The sequence below is a fragment of the Corvus kubaryi genome, unplaced genomic scaffold (assembly GCF_017639235.1).
Source record: "Corvus kubaryi isolate FWS band 111438036 unplaced genomic scaffold, C.kubaryi_AGA036_p1.0 37398, whole genome shotgun sequence".
Classification (NCBI taxonomy): domain Eukaryota; kingdom Metazoa; phylum Chordata; class Aves; order Passeriformes; family Corvidae; genus Corvus; species Corvus kubaryi.
Window position 1 is genome coordinate 24,925,667 of NW_024581137.1, and position 19,741 is coordinate 24,945,407.

General features: G+C 39.0%; 1 protein-coding gene across 1 annotated transcript in view; it reads left to right on the plus strand.

Annotated features, from left to right (window-relative positions):
- The window catches only part of JAZF1 (JAZF zinc finger 1), a 188,453-nt gene that overhangs the window by 87,631 nt on the left and 81,081 nt on the right, over positions 1-19,741 (plus strand). The window contains exon 2 of the mRNA XM_042042837.1: positions 16,122-16,194. Within this exon, the coding sequence (XP_041898771.1) occupies positions 16,122-16,194 (73 nt within the window). The remainder of the gene's footprint in view (positions 1-16,121; positions 16,195-19,741) is intronic.

The window sequence follows — 19,741 nt, forward strand, 5'->3', positions numbered from 1 at the left end:
TGTTTCCAGCAGACACTACCTCAGGCTGCAACATGACTGTAGGGCAGTCTGCCTCCTGCCATCTATCTCTGTCCTGGTCCACTGATGATTTATCCTGATGGATCTTAGAGCATGTTGTACCTTCCTGTGCCTTCCTTCCACAGTCCACTGGATTTCTTTCCATTGAGGTCAGATTGCAAAGGGTAGTCAGAGTACTTGGGTCTCATCCTGTATTGGAACAATATGCCTGTACTTTCACGCTGGGAATCAGTCTTTACCCCAGGGATACAACAGTAGAAAAACTTACATTTTGACTCCTCATAGTAAATTTCTGCTTATCAAGGCAATGCAGAGAGCATTTTTGACAGCTGTCAGTCTGGTACATTTCATTGATAATCAATTTATTAAAGTTTTTTCCAAGTGTGTAAGGAAGAAAAAGGTAAATCTAGTTAGGAAACGATGTAAGCAATTACCTCATCAAACTGGTAAGCTTGGCTGCTGAGCTGATGCCTCTGGGAAGGAGTGTCTTAAGCTTTTTACAATTCAGCCAAATTGTAGGACTCCATTGCCCCTTTCAAAATAAAAACAAGAAACTTTCAACCCCAGGATTGTACATTAGTACTTGGCATGGGCAAATTTCAACTAGCAGTGAAAGAAATCATCTTTATATACTTTTATTTGTTTGTTTTGATTTCAACTCTTCTCCTCCCCAGAAAGAATAAAAATGAAAGAGCAGTTATTAATGTTTCTGGCTTCAGGGGTGGTGCTGACATGGGAACCCTCGAACAATATGCAGCTTTTTCTTTGTTATGGGGCTTTTCTAAGCATCTTGTCTGCAGTTCATTGCCAGACAATCTCGGTCTCCCGCTGAGGTGGTTTGTTTAAGGTGTTTATTTTCATACTCTTTAATTCATGCCACCTTCCCCACAGTTTTCTGTCATAGAAGATGTTTGTCTTCATTTTGACTAGGCTATTAGGTAGTCTTCTGACTGCAGTGGAAAACTTTAGAGCTAGAATAAATTATGGAGGAGTTACAAGGCATTTCTCTGCTTCTCACTGCAAATCAACACCACACTGTAGAGCAAGGGGTGAGCACACTGACACTGCATTAAGGAATGAATATTAGACCTTGCTGAAATCCAAACTGAATGGAGAGGGAGATAATTCACATAGCCGTAGTAGAGACAGGAGCAGGGAATAGAAAATACTTATTGGAGAGACAGGGAAAATGCTTTGGAGAAGGGGAGCATTATTGCTGGTGGTCTTAGTTTCTCTTGTAATCCAACCACCATACTTGCACACCATGTTAGTCCTGAATATAAAAAGAGTTCAAAGCAATTTTAGTTAAATATTGTGAACTAATCCTGGCAGGAATGCAGTTATATTGTCCTGATGGTAGTATGCAGGTGTCTGTTGAACCTGGAGAAGTATTTTGTTGCCACTTGGGTTCTTTTATTAGTTTGCTTAGAAACAGCAAACCAAAGAAACTCTTCCTCTGAACAAATACCCTTTAACAGGCCACAACTTTTTAAACAAGCCTTCAATGGAAATGTTTTAAAGGGTTTTGTTAAACTTCTAAAACCATTTCTTGAAAAGAGTGAAACAGACTAAAAATAGGAAGCACCTGCTGTTGCAAGTAGTAACGTACTTGGAAAGGTGATGTTGTTTTTCTGATGTTTTGTTCAATTTTACTTATAAGGTCATTATTGAAATATGGGGTTTATTAAAGTTGAAAGTGTCTTTTTCTATAGACTGATAATCTTTTGAGGCCAAATTATTTAATGTTCTTTAGAGAATTTTTAAAAATTGTGTTTAAAAATAACTCCCAACTGTGTAAGTGACAGCATAGCTGAATAAATATTGAGACAAATTAATCAGAGTTTAAATCGTCCTTAAATTCAGCATCAGAACCTTTATCTACTGTCTTCCTTGTATCATATCCCTTAATTTTGGTAAATGTATGTTGTGCTTTTTGTTTCACACTTGGGTGTTGATCAGAGGAGGAACAGTGGAGAATAAAAATCATATTAAGATTTATTGCTGTAATAATGGGTAGTGCTATCAACTCCTAATGGTTAATTAATTGCTGTTTAGTAGTAACAATAGTAGAATTTAGAAGGTATTATACCATCACTATAGGAAGTAATTTTCTTTGTCAGCAGCTAACTGTAAAATTAGCAGCTGGATTGTTCAGAAGAATGTGCATCCTTTTTTGAGTTACCCTGAAAGGTGTGCATATATCCAGTAGATATTTTAGTATCGTGATCTGAGAAGGCCTTGCTTGAATGTCCTCCCTTCCTTTCCTCCCTACCTGTTTCTAAGTTCTTCCTGATTCTAATTACTTATAATACATAAGAATAGCAAAATAACTGGTGTTCTGGAAATTCTGAATAGTCCATTTTTCAAATGACTACAGACTTGTAAATACAATAAACTTAACACTGTTTTGCAACAGGGTTGTACCACCTTTCAAAGTTGCCCTGAACTAGGAGTGAGGCATTGCTTGTCTGCACTATTACATCAGAAATAAACAACATTTCAAACTCACATGCAAAAATGTGTGAACAGATACAGATAATTCAATGCAAGGAGAAATTTTACTGCTTGTAGGAAATTTTCTCTTTTCATATCTTTTTGCTTACCTTAATTAAAACTGATTTCTGACATACCAGTGCATTCATTAGATTGCTTGATCCCCTTAGATGTTCTTGAGCATAAAATGAGCTTTCTCTGCTGAGAAAGCCTGCCTGAGCTTGACTTGTGTGAACCTGGAGCACCACTTTCACCTGCAGAAAGTGCAGTGCCCTTCTGTTGCTTTCTGTTACATCAAACATTAAGGAAGTACAGACACTTTAGCTTACATGAATGTCAGGCAAAAGAAGCCAAGGAATGGCATGTAATTTTTGTAAGCTTTTATAGTGAATAGTCTTCCTGTTGTCATAATTGTAAAGACTTTTTTTTTTTTTTTTTTTTATTATGGTAAGCTAGCTTTGTATTCACTGGTGTGAGTATTTGATTAATAATTCTATATTCAAATTCTATGTGAGGGCAAAGACAGCATAAGAATTTTGAAGGAATTGGTAACTTACTGTATTTCCTATGTGTTCACATCAGGAAATTTTTTTCATTTTGGTTTGGGGGGGGCGGTTGGGTTTTGGGGGGGGTTTTGTTTGGTTGGTTTTTGGGGTTTTTTTTGTTGTTGTTGGGGTTTGGGGGTTTTTTGATTGCTTGTTGGGGGGGGTTGTAGGGTTTCTGTGTTTTGTTCGATGCTGCATGGTTTTGATTGGGATAATAAAGTAAAACTAGAACATGTAAGAACATACTATGGTTTTAGAACATCTTTGATTATTAAGCTCATCTATTTCCTTAAATCTCTGCTTAATGTCAATATTTTTAGGCTTATATAAATCCATTTTTTATTTTATTTATTTTTATTTATTTTCTATTTTAAACTGACCATTCATCTTTTGGTTTGATTTTTTTCCCTTGCTTTATGTTTTGTTTCTCAGGCACTAAGGCTTAGCTTAGTCCAATCTGATTTGTGTTTTCTCTACACCAGAGCTCTAGAAATAAAAAAAATCTTTCTCAGTGCCCTTCCATAAAAGTGACTGTAAAGAAATGGCTACAGAGGAGTGATGCAGTTGGTATTTAAATGGTGGATAATGTTGTAGGTTCCAAAAGGGTGTTTTAGTGGTACTGAGTGGCAATAAAGGCTGAGGCTGCTGCATGGCCCTTCTATGAGGGTGCGCCATTGAACCTGACGTGTTCAACAGGGAAGCCAAAGGTGTGTGTGTGCCCCACCTTTCATGACAAGTGTCCTGCTCTGGTTTCCTCTCAGTCGCTTGGTCTGACCCACGGCTCTGGCTTCCCCTGAGAGGAGCAGATTATTGATATTGTTGCTGTTATGGTGCCTCCCTATCACACTTTCCATCACCTCTGCTGCAGAGTACCCGAGGGGCTATGAGCCTACCAGAAATGATGGGGGAACACCGTGGCTGCCGCCAGTGCCTTGTGAGGAGAACACAGATGGTGAGAAGTGGTCAGGGGAGGTGAAACACTGTCCATCAGGGATGTAGAGGCAGGCTGAGGCTGTGGCATCCACCCTCAGTGGTAGAAAATGCACTGAAAACTTGGAAGTTTTCTTACCAATAAACTTGCACAGCATCTCCCAGGACAGAAAATACCTTCCCTCATCCCTCTGCAAGCTTCAGTTCATGAGTGGTTGCGTGAGGGTAAAACTTCAGCTTTATCTTTAGCTGTGTGGGTTCAGACCATTCAGGTGAGAGAGCACATGACAGGATCGACTTTCAGTGGAGCTGTGAGGCTTCACCCACTCCCTGCTCTGCAAAATCCTGTCTTAAGAGCTGGACTGAGATAGCCAGATGTCATTCAGTGGAGGGCACCAAAGCCCTTGCTACACTTGGCTTCCCAGTGGCTGGAGATACTGGAACCAATTCACTAACTTCAGTGTATGAAATAATCTATTTCACCTTCTTAGTTGTCAAGACAATTTGAAATTCTCTTTCAAAAACAGATATCAAAGGTACAAAACTGCAGAGGTTCTGCTCCACCGTTAATACTTAAGGGCAAACAAAATAGTCTTGTTGCTCAAGGTTGATAGTTAACGGCACTTAAAAATTTTCTCATATGCCAGTCCCTGTTATCCCAGTAATTGAGTCTTAGGTTTCCAAAAGGTGCTGTTTGGGGATAACTATTTTATTTAAGTTTACTGGCAGTTTGTTTGCAGAGAAATAGATTTCTCATCTCAGAGTATTAAGTTCACATTTTTGCACTCTTTTCAGTGCTGGTATTTTCCTGTTAGAGAGAGGAACACCCCTGCACCACACCCTCACTCCCTTTGGGAAATATATTGATACGTGATATGTGGTTTTGTGTGTTTCTACCTGCAGGATAGGCTTGTTGCTGGGTGTTTCATGTGTAGCTCTGGTGAAAAATCTGGAGTTGTTCGTAGTCTTGGATGAGGCATATTGGTGGTGAAATTATTCCCAGTGAAATAAAATAATAAAATTGTGTCAGACCCAGTATGTCCAAATGAATTTTGGAAAAAAACATTTCGGGAAATAAAGGTTATGTGAGCACCTGGTGTTCTAACACATCTGGTTCCCATCCGTGCTCCACCTGGCATGGTTGCTGTCTTCTGGAGCTTCTTTTGAGTAATGCTAGGTAATTATGCCATTTCCTTCTTCCTTACAAGAAATAGCTTGATTTTGTGCACTTCCTTTTCCTATCTGCAGAACGTGAAGATGAGGAATCCTGTCTCTTACAGGATTGCAAGGTAGTAGCCCAGAAGATAAGCTGCTTATAGTAATTTTAGTGACTCACAGGAAAAATAAGTTTTGTTTCCTTCTCATACAGTCCTCCCTTAAAATAAACCAAAAAAATCCCTGAACCACTGCTTGCAGAGGAGCGAAGACACAGTATGTAACTGAGAGTAAAAAGCTTTCCTTTTTCATTCCTGGTAAAGATGAAGAGGTTGAACTGGCAAAATACTAGCTGTGCTGCTTACAGCAGTTCATTTTAGCGTTTCCAACCAAAATTAAAGGTGGCCTGTTTCCAGTGACACTTGGAAATTTAGGGCTGTGTTGATAGTCTGAAATGGAGATCCTCTGACATTGCAAATGAAATATGTGCCACTGCAGTTCAGTTGTGGTTTAGCTGGTCATGCAGTTGGGATATATTCATATTATTTTAACTCCTGGAGATCATTACTACTTTGGGAAATAAAACCCTCAAGCTTCAGAACTGTCAAGATATATATATATTTTTAAGTTTTATTTAAAGTAATACTAGGTTTTATTTATTTTTGAATGTTTAGCTAGGTTTTCATTATTAAAACTAGATGAGAACAAGGGTTTGAGTATTTGAGTAATATTAATGTGAAGGCCAAACACAAACCTATACATTTTCGATTTTCTTAGTAGGAAAACTAGCTGTTTTGAAATAACTGCTTCCTTTATGCTAAACTGTTTATCCTAAAATACAGTCTTAAGCATGTACTCAGCTCACATTGAAAAACTAGAGCCTTGTGGTTTATGTAAAGATTATTCTTCTATTACTAGTTACCAAGTTTTGCCCAAAAAAGGCCAAACTTCCCAATGGATTTGCCCAAACCAGGCCTGGGTTCTCATAGAAACCCACAGAATTCAACCCTCAATCAATCAATTATCAACTCTAAAAATTTATTTCCTCATAATTTTGGCGAAATACTAAGTGCAGGATGAATGCTCCTCATTCTTTTTTTTTTTTTTTTGTCGCTTCCAGGTGTACTGGGTAATGATGTGTATGACTTTAGAGAGGGGAGAAATATGTGAATGCTGGAAATTGAGGTTTTTGACTGAATACCTAGAAATTCTGCATGCAAGGCTGGGTTTGCATTGGAAAGCACCCTCCACCCCTTTTCCTCCACTCTCTCCAGCCTGACAGCTCATGGAATGACACATGCTTTCCCCCAGTAGGCAGCCCCCTACCAGGGAGTATGTCCAGTCCCCTCCAGGGAGTCACAGCCATGCAGGCAGAGGGGTTTTGCTGGCATCAGGAGTCATCTGGGGAGGCAATACAACTCCACCAGCCAGAGAAGTCCTTTTCATGCTCTCACTGCGTCCTGGCTGGGGGGCTTTTCCTATGTATCCGTGCTGTTCCCGCTGGTGCAGAGAGCACCAAGCGTAGTCGGGGCCCACAGAAGTGATTAAAGAGACCACTGTGCTGGTGTGTGCATTTGGGGGCAGTGCTGCAGGTCATGAAAGTGGTTTGATCATTGCTTCAGTGTAGAATAATATCCTTAAATCATGAATTAAGTTTTCTTTTAATTGATTTTGGGGACTTTCCCCAATCTGGGTGAATGCATTTCCACAGTACGTGAGTTTTTAAACCTCTCAGCCGAAAGAGACATCATAGTGTGGTGAGGAATAAAAATGCTCATTTAATTACTGAAATGGGATAATTTTAGAGATTACTAATGATAAATGTTATGTCTTGTGTCCTTGACTCTTAAGTGCAAATGGACCTTTTATTTACTCTCCAGTACATATCATAAGGTTATTTGACTTGAATTAAATATTGTTAAGTTCTGTGAAAATGTCATTCTAATTTTTCTCTATGTCAAGCTTCATTAAGTATATTTGCACTTAGAAATTGCAAGCAAGATGTTAACATTTCAAATGCTTAAAAACTGAGTATTTAAAAAGTAAAATTAAATTGCAGCAGTCTTGGAGGTTTTTTCCCTTCTCCAAGGGACCTTTCCAGCACTGCTTATTTCCTGTTGATTTGATTCATTAATATTTTGCCTATCAAATACATGCATTAATGATTGCATTTGGTTGCAGCAATAATTGTGTGTTTCAAATAAAAACTAATTAACATAATAAGTGGAAAAGCATCATGGCACATGAAGTGTGCTTGCAGTTCATTACATCTGAAAGATCACAAAGACGTCTTTTGGCATTTGTTGCTTTTCAGCCAGTTACCAGCAATTATGTTCTGTTTGAATAGAAATTAAGTAGCTGATTTACAGCATTACTCTTTTTATGCTGAGACACGAGCTACTGAGATTGAGGGTGTCTTCAATCACAGTGCACAGTAATATTTTCTGAAAGAGTTATGGTTATACCCTCGTACACAGCTCTCTGTCTTGTAGCTGCAGCTGGAGATTTGGTTGGGTTTTTAGAGGAGAAGGTCATAGCAGGAGAGGACTTAAAAATAGGTTGATTGTGTGCCATTCCTTCTGCCAGAGGCAAATGCAGACTGTGGGTGCCAGCCTGTTGTTCAGGTGTGCCAGAGTTCTGAGAGGGCCCTCATGGGCTGGGCTGTATCTCCAGTCAGCACCACTTTAAAAGGGGCCAGGAAAGCCCACAGCTAGAATGTTTTAAACTACTCAGCCTCAGTTAATACAAATTATTTTGAGGACAGAGAAATGGAAAGTTTAATTAATTTATGGTAGGGGAAAACTCTTCTTATAGCAGTAAATTGTCTGTAATAAGGATTTCAAGAGTAGCAAAGTAAGATATGTTCAAATAAACAGATAAAGACATGCCTAAGTTGATCAAGTATTTGGTTTAAGAACTTCAGTTCTTATTTGTGTTATTTCTATGTAATATATGGTACTGGAAAGTTATGTGCACACTCATTTTTCACTTTAATTACCTATTTGAAGACAGCATGACAGATCCAAAGATTGCTTTCAGCAACTGAGGAGCACTGTGGTCACTTACTATTGTGCAATAATTAACTTAATTGCAGAAATTAGAAGATTTAAAAGATTCAGGATCTTTGACTGGACTCCACACATTCTTTCTTTTCTATTGTCCATATCTGAAATAACCATTTCTTGTATATGGTTATATTACAATTTTTTTTTTCAATGAAAGATATTTTTCAGCTTTGCAAGTTCTTCTGTTTCTTAACTTGGCTATTTGATTTTTAAATTAAAAATGGAAAGTGTCAAGTGTTCATCTCAGTTATGTTGCTAAAATACTTTTAGTAACTGTGTATTAAATTAGTACATGGGAAGCTGTAATCAGAACCTGTTTGGCTGGACAAGATAAGGATGGCCATTACTTTTAAAAGTTAACAGTCTGAATTAAATAGTGGCAGCTTGCAAGGATGAAACAAGATTGCTCCAGAACAGTATTATATAAAAAATTCTGTTCTGCTGTAAGATCAAAGCACATATTTGTTTCTTTGCAGGTTATCTGAAATACCATATATTATTTTAACACCCAGAAAGATACCATTTTATCATATGACAAAGCTCTGAGTTCTTGTGTCTCTCAGAGGTTGTGTTGCAAAATGGAATTTCATTTGTGTTAGTCTGAGTTAGTGAATGGATGCTGTTGGTTGTGGTGTTCTTGGAGGTTTTTGTGCTTTAGTTTTCAACTATTTTCTGCTTTTGAATTTCTCTGACCCCTCTTTTTATATGGTCCCTGTCGTAGTGATTTCCTCTGATTGCATCTTAGAGGTTCTGCATTCGTTAACACTCAGTCATGTTAAAATGCTGGAGTGCTGTCCCTGGGATCATGGTGTCTTTCCAATGAAGAGGCAGTTTTTTTACGAATTACCATTTTCCTTGGGAACTCCACAAGGACTGCCTCACTTCCTTGGGAGGTTCACCAACATGAAGAAGGCAGTGTGTGCTAATCCAGGGTGTTAAGTCAGCAGCTGCTGCTTTGCCTTACAGCTGCCTGTGTGTTCATTCCCAATTTATACTTGTTCATGTTTTTTTCACAGAGGCAGCCTCCATTTAAATAAACCTTCTGTTTGACATTTCCTTTTGCTAACCACTTGTCTACATGTGTAATATGTAACTTGCAGTTATTAAGATTAATGATAACCTTTCTGTGCTTGAAGGCTTTAGGAGAAGTCCACAGTAGTTCAGCTTTTGGGCTGTGACTTCTCATGTTCTACCTTGTCTTCAGACTATGGTATTCTCCTGCTGTAATGCAGCAATTGCAATCACTCAGTTGCTGTGTGGGAAGTCCACAGGCTTGGTTTGAGCAGCAGCAGAGTGCCAGGCTGACAGAGCTGTCCCCCAGCAGGCCAAAAATGCTGCAGTTTCATGACCTCCTTGTAATACTGATATGACCAGTGTCTTTACGGGTTTGTTTTTTCATGGCTTCGTGCACTTAAGTACAATTTGATGGTGGAAATAAACTTTTTGCAGCTGAGAAATTTTTGCAACTCTGGGATAGACTAAGCAGGCAGAATTTTGTACTAAAATGTATTCTGGGGCCTCTAGCATTCACTGAAACTGTGAAAGTTGACATAAGTACAGTGTTTTCTTGTTTGTACTTGCCTGAATGTAGCTTTCTTAGTCATCTATTTAGAGAGCTAAGTCATCTATGAGAGCTTATTGTGGAAATATGAAAGTTTGGTATCTGATCTGTTTCACACATTTTGGTTAAGTCCATCTCTGTGGCAGTCAACACCTTGATCTTGGAAAGAACTTGTGCTTAAATACTAAAGATGTTTATGAATTCTAGATTCAAAACTCTTGCAGAATCATATTTATCCTCCAATGTTCTGTCTTTGAAGTGAAAAGCATAATCTTCTTTTTGAAGATGGGAATTTTTTTTCTATTAAAGATATAATGAAGGCACTGTGTTAATATCTGTAAAACCACAGTTGTCTGAGATGTTTTTTTTCTTTTATTTATAAGAAGACCCAAATAATGCTACATTTGGAATTGATACTGTGACATTCATAATGTTTTCCTTGTCATGGAGGTTTTAGATGGGGAGCAATTTCCAGTAACGTTGAATTTATCTATTTCTGGCGTTTTAAGCTACATCCACATAGGAACAATTGCAGACTTTTGAGGTAGCCAACAGAAATATTTGCCTTGGCATCATTAGTGAAGTGAGCTAGTTTCAAGGGAAGTGTAGGTTTTAATTAACTAGCTGAGCTGACTTATATCAGCCCATTTCAAGGCCAAGTGAAACACAAGACAGGCACTCTGCAAACCTGCTGGTGGGCGAGCGGAACATATGTATGGATGTTCTGGCAAAGTCAGGTTTGAGTCTGGGGGACCTCTGTGTTGGCAGATTACCCCAGTGTGATCTTGCACAAAGAGGTGAGATTATCATAAACATCTCCAAGTGACTTGGGAGAGAGGTCCTATGGTCCTTACAAATATGTACTTTAATACTTTTAAAATCCTTTGCAGGGGCATTATTTTCATAACATTAAAGGCATTTTGTTACTCTTTTAGAGATTAAACAGAAATGGAAATAACACCCTTGGGTTGGCAAGGGAAGTGGCTTTTTGCCTTTTTTGCTTTTCTTGTAACTGTTTTGTGTAAGATTGGTATGACTTACAGAAGACATGTTTTTCAAACCTAAGTCTTTTTAAGATATGGATGTCTCTAAACCCTTCCCTCCAAAAAGTATATCTGCAACATCAGTGAAATGTCTTGCACTTCTCACCTCACCAGAGGCTCACTGGAGCTCACTGAGAGACCTTGTTTGTTAGACTGACATTTATTCCCTAATAATTGCCCCCACACTCAATTAGCATAGTACCCCCTATGACAAAGAAAGATAAAAGGATAATTATCAGCCATAAAGAAGCTGCTCAGGTTGCTGGTCTGTGAAATCTGTTGGAGGATTACAGCTACCAAAAGTTTTTGACAATCCAGTCACTGCATTTGTAAGTGAGCCGGGATTCATGTGTCCTTCTTTAGGCACCTGGACTTCAGTCAATCTTGACCTCAACCTCTGCTTGTTAGATGGTGTAGGGTGAGATAAAAACAGCACTGGCCAGTTCATATTCAAGATGTTAAAGAGCAATATAATTTTTACCTCCTTCAGGTCATTATTTTTCTTCTGAGACTATCTTTACCACACTGCTAGTGGTAGTGACCTTTCCTGGTCCCCGTAAGAAGAAAGCTTGTGGTTGTAAAATAATGCCACTGGAATTTGTTAGCATTTTGTAAGGTGAAAAGTGATCTTTCACAGTGATTTAAAATCAGGGCTCTTATGAAAGTGAAGTTGCTTCTGATAACTTTCTTGTATCTTTTAGGGTAAAAACATACTGCTCTATTATATACAATGAAGATGTGGCATATATTTTGTGCAGAAATATTAATGTAGAACCAAGTTATATAATTTAAGATTGTGCTTATACAGGATGTGTATGCCTTTTTTTATTACTTGCTCTCTTTAAAATACTTTGCCAGGTTAGGATTTTGCAGTGCTTTCAAGCTGCAAGTTGTGTCTTTGTAGTGAGGTGATTTAGTAATCGTAGCATGCTTCAGTAGTCAGTGATTTATTTTGTTAGAACATACTCCACAGAAAATGCCTGGTTTTGTGTGAACAGTTCAAAGATGATGCAGTGCAATTTATGGTCTCTCAGCCTTAATTATACACTCATACTACTTGTCTAGTTGTCTAGTATGGAACAGGTAGTGGATGTGAGAAAATTGGAGGGGTCTAATCCTGTAGATGACTGAGTAACTCTCTCTTATGGATGTTAGCATCCACACTTCAGTCTTTTAATAGTGAGGTGGTGGGATGCAGAACAAAATTCTGGGGTAGTTCATATAAGATAAAAATTTTATTTTAATAAAATTTCATTAAAGAAAAAGAAAAAGGAGGGTTTTCAAAATCTAGCGCCATAGTAAATGAGGAGGACATAGCTAAAAAAACACTCACAGCATTACAGAAAATAATTCTTCCCACTGTGGAAGGAAATCAGTGGCACATAATGTTTATAAGAAGAGACAAGTAATGAAGGCAGCTAATGTACAGTGGGTGGCAATTTGTTCTACCAGATTTAAAGTGTTACTGCAAAACCAGTGAAATAGTGAGTCATAGGTAGCCCTTGTTAATTCAAGAAGTGAGAGTAACTAGTTAAAGTAATGTTAATCAACCAGTCCCCTCAAGTTCTGGAGTCATTTTTGTGTGTGTGCTGGATATTTTTCTTACAAGAAAGGAAACTCAGATCAGCCCTAGGTTATATTGCTTAAATATTTTCAAGAAAAATTTGTCATCTGTGAGTGTTTAATCCATTATAGGTGTGTGTTTGGAAACTATTTAGGCTACTTTTGGCTGACTTTGACTGGTCTATGTGAGTTTGAAGAAACATTGACTAAACATGTAACGTTATACAGGACCATTTTTGTGAGATTGACAGCAGATTTTTGTCTCCCCTCCTCCTTGTTCCTGAGTCAGATTAAGTGAGAGCATTGGCTGATGCTTAACATCCTGGTCAGTGGGGCAGCATATGCGGTATTAGAAAACATCCCTAGTTGTCTGTATGAATGTGCTTAGGCCTGAGAAAAGCAGAGTGCTGGAAGTCCAGACTCGAAGATTCAGCATCAGAGAATACTGCTACTTGATCTCACTGTAGCTGTACTTGCTATTCCTTAAAAAAGGAAGAAAAAAATGCTTTTTACTGGTTTTTTTTTTTTTGTATCAAGTCTGAGAGGGTTGTGTAGTAGTTAATGTATATTCACTCTGTGCTCAAAAGTGTGCTAAGTAAAATCAGGAATGTAAGCAGAGTCTGCCTAAATTGGAAGTAAAATACAATAAAGGGGGCAGGCAGGGGCCGAAGGGAAGGAGGGAAGAGGGCAGTCCAGGGAATGAATTGCATCTATGTTTAAATGGTACAAGAGTGATACAAGACTGAACAAGTGGCTATAGACATCTCCATGTAAGTTTTAACTTGTTCTTATGTTGGGACATTTTGAGAGGGGAGCATAACAGTGAGAGCAGGAGAGAGCAATGGAGTGCAGGATGTATAGGAAAAATTGGAGTTAGGAAGGGGCAGGAGAGAGGAAATGCCCTGGCTGAGGCTAGGCAGAGGAAGAGGGAAAGGAGGCAGAAAGGAATGTACTGGTGGCATTTCTAGAGCGAGAAAAAAGCTGGCAGTGGTGGGCCAAATGTGCATGTGTCTGGATAGCGCAGCCATGCATGTTTTAGGTGGATGCAGAGGGGCTGCCAGTGTGGCCCTTCATGCCCCCCCCTAGTTGGAGAAGGACTGTGCCAGGGCCCCATGTCTGCTGCCACCTGTGGCACAGCTGGTCTGGTTTCTCTTCTTTTCTGCTCCTCTCTGAGGGCCTTGCTGTGGCCCCAGAACAAGTTTCTGTGGGTTTTTTTATATTATAGCTGAGGAAGAGAAATAATACCCAGCAGTGTTCTGTGTAGTTCCTGCTGCAGTGCAGAAGTGAATGCAGCATTCTCATGACTGGCAACCCAGCAGCTGGTTGCAAGAGGAATAAAAATGTGTCAAGCATTTTGAGTGCTAAATTCTTACAAGATTTTTTACCATAGCTTGGATTATTTTGTGAAATTGGTATATACAGCATAATTGACTTGAAAAACACATGAAGTCTGATATGTGGAGGGGGAAGGGATAGATAGATAGAATAGAATCTGCATTGTGTTCCTTGTGTGTCAGGCAGCACCTACTGAGAGACAGGAGTCTGCTTTTTCCAGGTGCCAGCAGGCAAATTGCTCTGTGCTTTGATAACACACTCCTGCAAAAGTTACGAGGCTTTTGGTTTTTGTCTTTGTATTTTCATCCTCAGCTGGTGTTATGGTGAGCCACTGGCGAGCTGCAAAAGGGTGGTGGACTCTCCATTAGAGCTTTTCCTTGTCTTCTCCCACAGATAATGTGCAGCACTCTGATGTAAACCAGCCCTGATTTTGCCTCCTTCAGTCACAGAAACTGTTGTTTATAGGTGGAGGTTAATCCCATTTAGAACTGGATTAGCAAAGACATAGTCATTTAACCACAGATGCTTGAACTTGGGTTGAGGCAGTTCTCAGATAGTACTGGCTGGGATTAATACCCTGGAGACATTCTGGATCAAGACAGTTTCATGGTAGGCCACGCACCACTGAGGTGTAAATCTAAGAGAGCTCACTGTGACAGTAGTTGTATGCTTGGCCTGCTAAGTGATGGTGGGTTTATAGAAACAAAGGCAAGTAAAAGATCTTTGTGTGTTGTGTGAACCTAACTTCCTCAGAAGTGAATTAGACAGCATGGAGGGTAGCTGATGCTTTGCTGTCTTTGGTTAGCTTCATATGGAGCGTGATGTGCTGGCAATTACAGCAGAATTTCCCCAGGCACCAGCAAGATCTGTTCCTCTTAAGAATAGCAGGCTTGGGGTTGCTGGTTGGATTGGCGCTTGTACTTTTATCCATCTTCTCCGAACTTTCTTGGAATTACTTATCTCTTTAGGGACATATTGATAAAGGCATGTTAGCAAACCCTGCAGCCTAAGCTGTGCAGGAGCAAATGTAAGGAGAAAGATTAGGATCAGTCTAAGCTTTGAGAGGCAGACAGGGGATTCCCTTCTCCCTGAATAAAGACATTATCTGCTTCAGCAGCGGCGTGACTGTGGCCTTGAGCACAGTCCCTATTCAGTTGAGTTCAGAATCTTCCTTAAGGCACGGCCGTAGAGACAGATTTCAAAATAATTGTATCGTGTTTTAAACCCCACAAAAACCACCAAAAGTTTGACTGATCAAGTCAAATTAATGTGCTTATCAAGATAATGAGTTTTAAAACGTTAACAGTGCTTAAAGCTGTAGGAGGAAGCAATAACAATCCAAAATATGGGGTTTGATTGGAGTGCCCCACGCCCTCCCGTCTTCGCCAAACACAAAGTAGATGGTTCTCAGAAATAAAAGATGGATAGCATCAGTGCTATGGGGAACCATTTGGTAAAGGCAGTTTTTATTCTTGATAGTTAAAATGCAGAGGTTACACCCAGAATTGCTTTTAAAGTAATGCATAAAACATGTCGTTAATGACTACGTAGTAATCTGCACAGGCAGGATGCACGGTTTCCATTGGGAACTTCTGAAGACTGTTTATGCTCAGCTCCTAAAGATGCCTCTCAACTATGCAGGGCAAAGTTGTATTTGAAACTTCAATGTAATCCTGGGGTTTGGTATAAGAAAACTGTCTAAACTATGGACGTACTCCCTTGGCTTTGGTTTCAGAAATTTAAACCAAAACTCCATTGTTAGATGAAAGCACAACTTAACTGCAAAGGACAATGGAAACAATGATTGAAAACATATTTTTTCATTTGAGTGAGAAAGTTAGCACTCGAGGGAATTTGGATGTGTATGCTTCAGGGCTTTTGGTGGGCAATGCTCTACTTGGCAAGCATTTTGCTTCAAGAGCATTTTTGTATGACTTTTCTGATTCAGAGCTTCAGAAAATAAGATGTAGAGAAGGGAGAGAACAAAACTCAGAGATGCAGAAGAAAAGTCTCAAGGCCCAGAAGAGATCTAATCACTCTTGGAACATCTTAAAATGTGTCAACCATATTTAGAAATAGCTACATTAAAAAAGAAGAAAGCTTGATCCATTTAACACTATAAATCATGGAAAGCAGTGAAAACTAATATTTACGAGGGGGATTGTGAAAGCTTGTGTGACAGTTGGAAATTACATCACTGTTGATGTTTCAAATTCTTGTGTAAAGTAATGCAATACTGTGTTTATGAATGAATGAGCAAGTGGTTGAGCTTTGCTAAGTGTACTCTGTGGATCGGCTGGGTTGAGCTATTTCGTATCTCTTGTGTCCGCTTACGTTACTTTGCAGCATTCAGTCCCCTAATTTCAGTGTAAAACAGAAAGCTTAATTCTGTGCATGTATTTTTTTATTCCAGATACAGACCCACGTGTATTAGAGAAACAAGAACTTCAGCAGCCAACCTATGTTGCTCTAAGTTACATTAACAGGTAAGTGTGGTTATTTTTCAGGTACAACTGACCTTGGTTTGCACAATATATATTCTACCAAAATGGCATGCTTATGGATGCACTCTGTTTTGCTTCATTGGATATGACACTATCATAACACCTGTTTTGGAAAAACAGTTGAATTAAAATTTAGCTAAATTTTTAATCACTTCTGCATAGGGCACAAACAGCCCTTCGGCTGCACTGCTCAAATACTTAGGGAATGAGGTTTTAGCTTTTTATGTTTTAGCTAAATCTCATGCAAAACAAGATAATTTGTCTTGGCTTAGTTTTCTATTTTATTGTACTTCTCACAAGTGACTGGAGAAAGATTTCACTTTTGATTGGAAAAAAGTTCTATCTGATAATAGTTCAATATAAAAGTGGATTTTTTACAGAACTTCAAAAGCTTTTCAACCACAATATATATCTTTAAAAATCTTGTTTACCAGCCCTGTATAACCTAAAACCTGAAGGCAATTAAGAAATTAAACCATTTTTAAAGTACTTTTCTAAGTAACAGAGCCTCAGCTTTTCAGTTATTGACTGATGGCGGTACTGAAACCTCCAGGGTCCTCCACCATGGAGGAATGGAAGGGCTGCTGGTGTCTCAGGCTGTGTTATGGTAAAGAGCAGCCTGAGAGCTGCTCGTTATTTTACCACTCACCTAAGCACTTAGAAGAATTCAGTGGAGGTAGCTCAGATTGCTTTTCCTCTGGGAGGACAGTGACCCATGGAGCAGGCTCCTCGGAAGGGAAAGGTGGCGAGGTTTTGTGCAGTTGCAGTGCCCCTTTCTCAGGATGTTTGCCAGGCTGTCTTCTCATCCTAAATGAGCACTGTGCAAGCAGTGTAATTCTTCATTTAAAACCCTTTTTCCTGTTCTAGGTTAATCAATATGCTGCTGTTCTGAGATTATTTTGCCTTATTTTACATCATAGTGGGTTTTTTGATCAGGTATACTGAGGTTTAAAGTTCCAGTTAGTTGTGTTTTTGAAATGCACTCCTTGGAAAATACTTGTTATGGGATTATTGCTTTTTATACATGGAATACCAGTTTGCTTTTTTATTTTTGCTGTCTAGAGGATGAGATACAAACTCGCAACCCTGGAAGATTAACCCAGGATTTAGTTCAGGATAGCCTGAGTTGATTCAAACTCTCTCATGGGTCATGCAAAGTTTTTCTTTCTAATTCTACTTCATTTTAAAAATGGGAAAAAGCAAAACAAAAGCAAAAGCCAACAAACGTCTAAAAACACAGAATCCTGAGATTGACTTCCTATAATGTTTGCTGTAGCAAAAAAGTGTCAGTGGGCATGTGGGGAAAGAATACTTAGAAGTATGGAAGTAAGAAGTGGTGTTCACTTGGTGAAATGACTACATTTTCTCCACTACATGAGACTATGATGATTAAGAATAGCCAGTATTGACATGATTTCCTACTTGGCAAGTAACTCTTGTTCTTCCTGGAGACAGTCCGACTCTTTAAAGCATATTTCAAAATTAGCCATGACCCTTTTTAACACTTAGTTCTGTTGATCTCATTTAATGTGTAAAACTTTTTTTTTTCCAATATGTAGGCTTGGTATGCTGTTGTGCATGTTGGTATGTTTCCCTCTTTCCATCATATACTTGGGCGTTTTCTCTTTTTGCTTCTGTGGTTATTTTACTCAGTGTGAGAGAGGGGAAAGGTTTTGGGTTTTTTTCAATTAGGGAAAAGCTGTTTTAAGACCACATACTTGATCGTGGGAGTTGTTTTAAGACAATGGGACTTGATCATCCAGTTTGGAATCAAACTACTTTTAAAGTAGTTTGAAAATGCTACCTCCTTTAGATTTCATTATTTTGGTACCCTTTAAACTGAGTTCTGTGTGACTGAGACAGTTTTATTTACGACATATTTTGTCCAAACTTTCTTACCCTGTCATTTCTGGAAAATAATTCTGGAGAACCGAACTGTGTTGTTTGTATGGTAAAACCGAATCTGAATTGACTTGTGCTTGAACCAGCTGCTATTTAGTTGCTCTTTTAAGTGTATTTTAATTCTTTTCCAAAGTGCTAGTATCTTTCATTGAACCACCTGCTCTATGCAACTCAAGCTCTTGAGGGAGCAGCAATATCCATTACAATTACACTACAAGACATGCCTTTCTATTTCCCACTACATATGCCAGAGCTGAGTTCTGCTTTGTTGTCCCAGACTATGAACTCAGATTTTGTAGCCTAATACATGTCATAAACATGTTGCACACTGTTAGATATCAAACACCAGATACTGCTGCACTTTTTTTAAACCCATGTTTTTATGGCTTCCAAGTGGAACTGAACTTAGCTGAGTTCCTGCTGTGAATTACAGACCTTAAAACAATCTTCCTCTACAAGTTTGTATATTCAATATGTTCTGTGTGGGCCATACGGTCTCACGGAGCCTGGGAAAATAGGGACGTCTGATTCTCAGGGACTGCCAGAATTGTATGGTAAGATGTACACTAAATATATGTTGTGGTAGAAAGATTAAATGGGTGTGCCTTATGCTCTGCCCATTGCCCTGTTTTATGCTGGCTATTATGAACTAAAACGAAGCATAAATCTGGGTTGTCTGGCTTAAAAGCTGGGAGGATAAAGTATCACTAAAACAGATAGTAGAGAGGGAAGGGTACTGTAGTCTCTGTTTACAACTTGAAACATGCTCTTGTTTCCATTTCCCTTCTATCCCTGGTTATTTTCTCAGGCATATTATTATGGCAATACTGTTTGAGCTCTGAAGTTCTGAGACAGCCCTCAGATTGTGGATGTCTAAATCTGTAAGGCTCCATCTCTTTCTCTGCTGGAGATTTACTGCCACTACAGCTTTCAGTAACTACGCACAGATGCTGCTTCCATAGTGTGTGATCCTCATGTAGACAGATAACGTTCCTTTCAAAACTGGTGGACAAAATATAAATTATGGGTCATAATGGTTTGTTACTTCTACATCAAACACTTCCATCAGACACTGACTGAATTGCCACAAATCCCTTTCTCAGACAACGTTTAGTGTAGCCTTAGTGCAGTCCTCAGTATTGATGGCTGTTCCCTGCTTTCTTCTGGTTTGGTTTCTTAGAAGTCAGAATTGGAATCAATAAAAGACACACTACAGCCAAAGCAGATGCAGTTAATCTGTTTCCGTCCTATAAATACAGGAGAGGTTTGTCTGCAAGGAGTTCAATGGTGCTACTACAAGAATGTAATACTGGCTGTGATCTGTCAGGAGTAGTTGCAAATGAGCACTTGGGCCAACATCCTCCAGTACTTTCTAGAGGTATTTCCTTTGTAGATGGGTCAAGACACCTTTATATTTTGTATTGCATTGAAATTAGATGCAGGTTTTGTAGCTTTAAGTTAATAAACATGACTATGAATTTTGCTCGATGCTTATTGGAAACTGCGTAGCACTGTTTGTGCCTCTGAGTGTGTTAGTCCAGGTCCTTAGAGGTGATGGCTCTTGAGGTTGCTGTATTACCTGGCACTGCAGCATACAGCCAAGGCTTTTAGACTGGTGCAGTCTAAT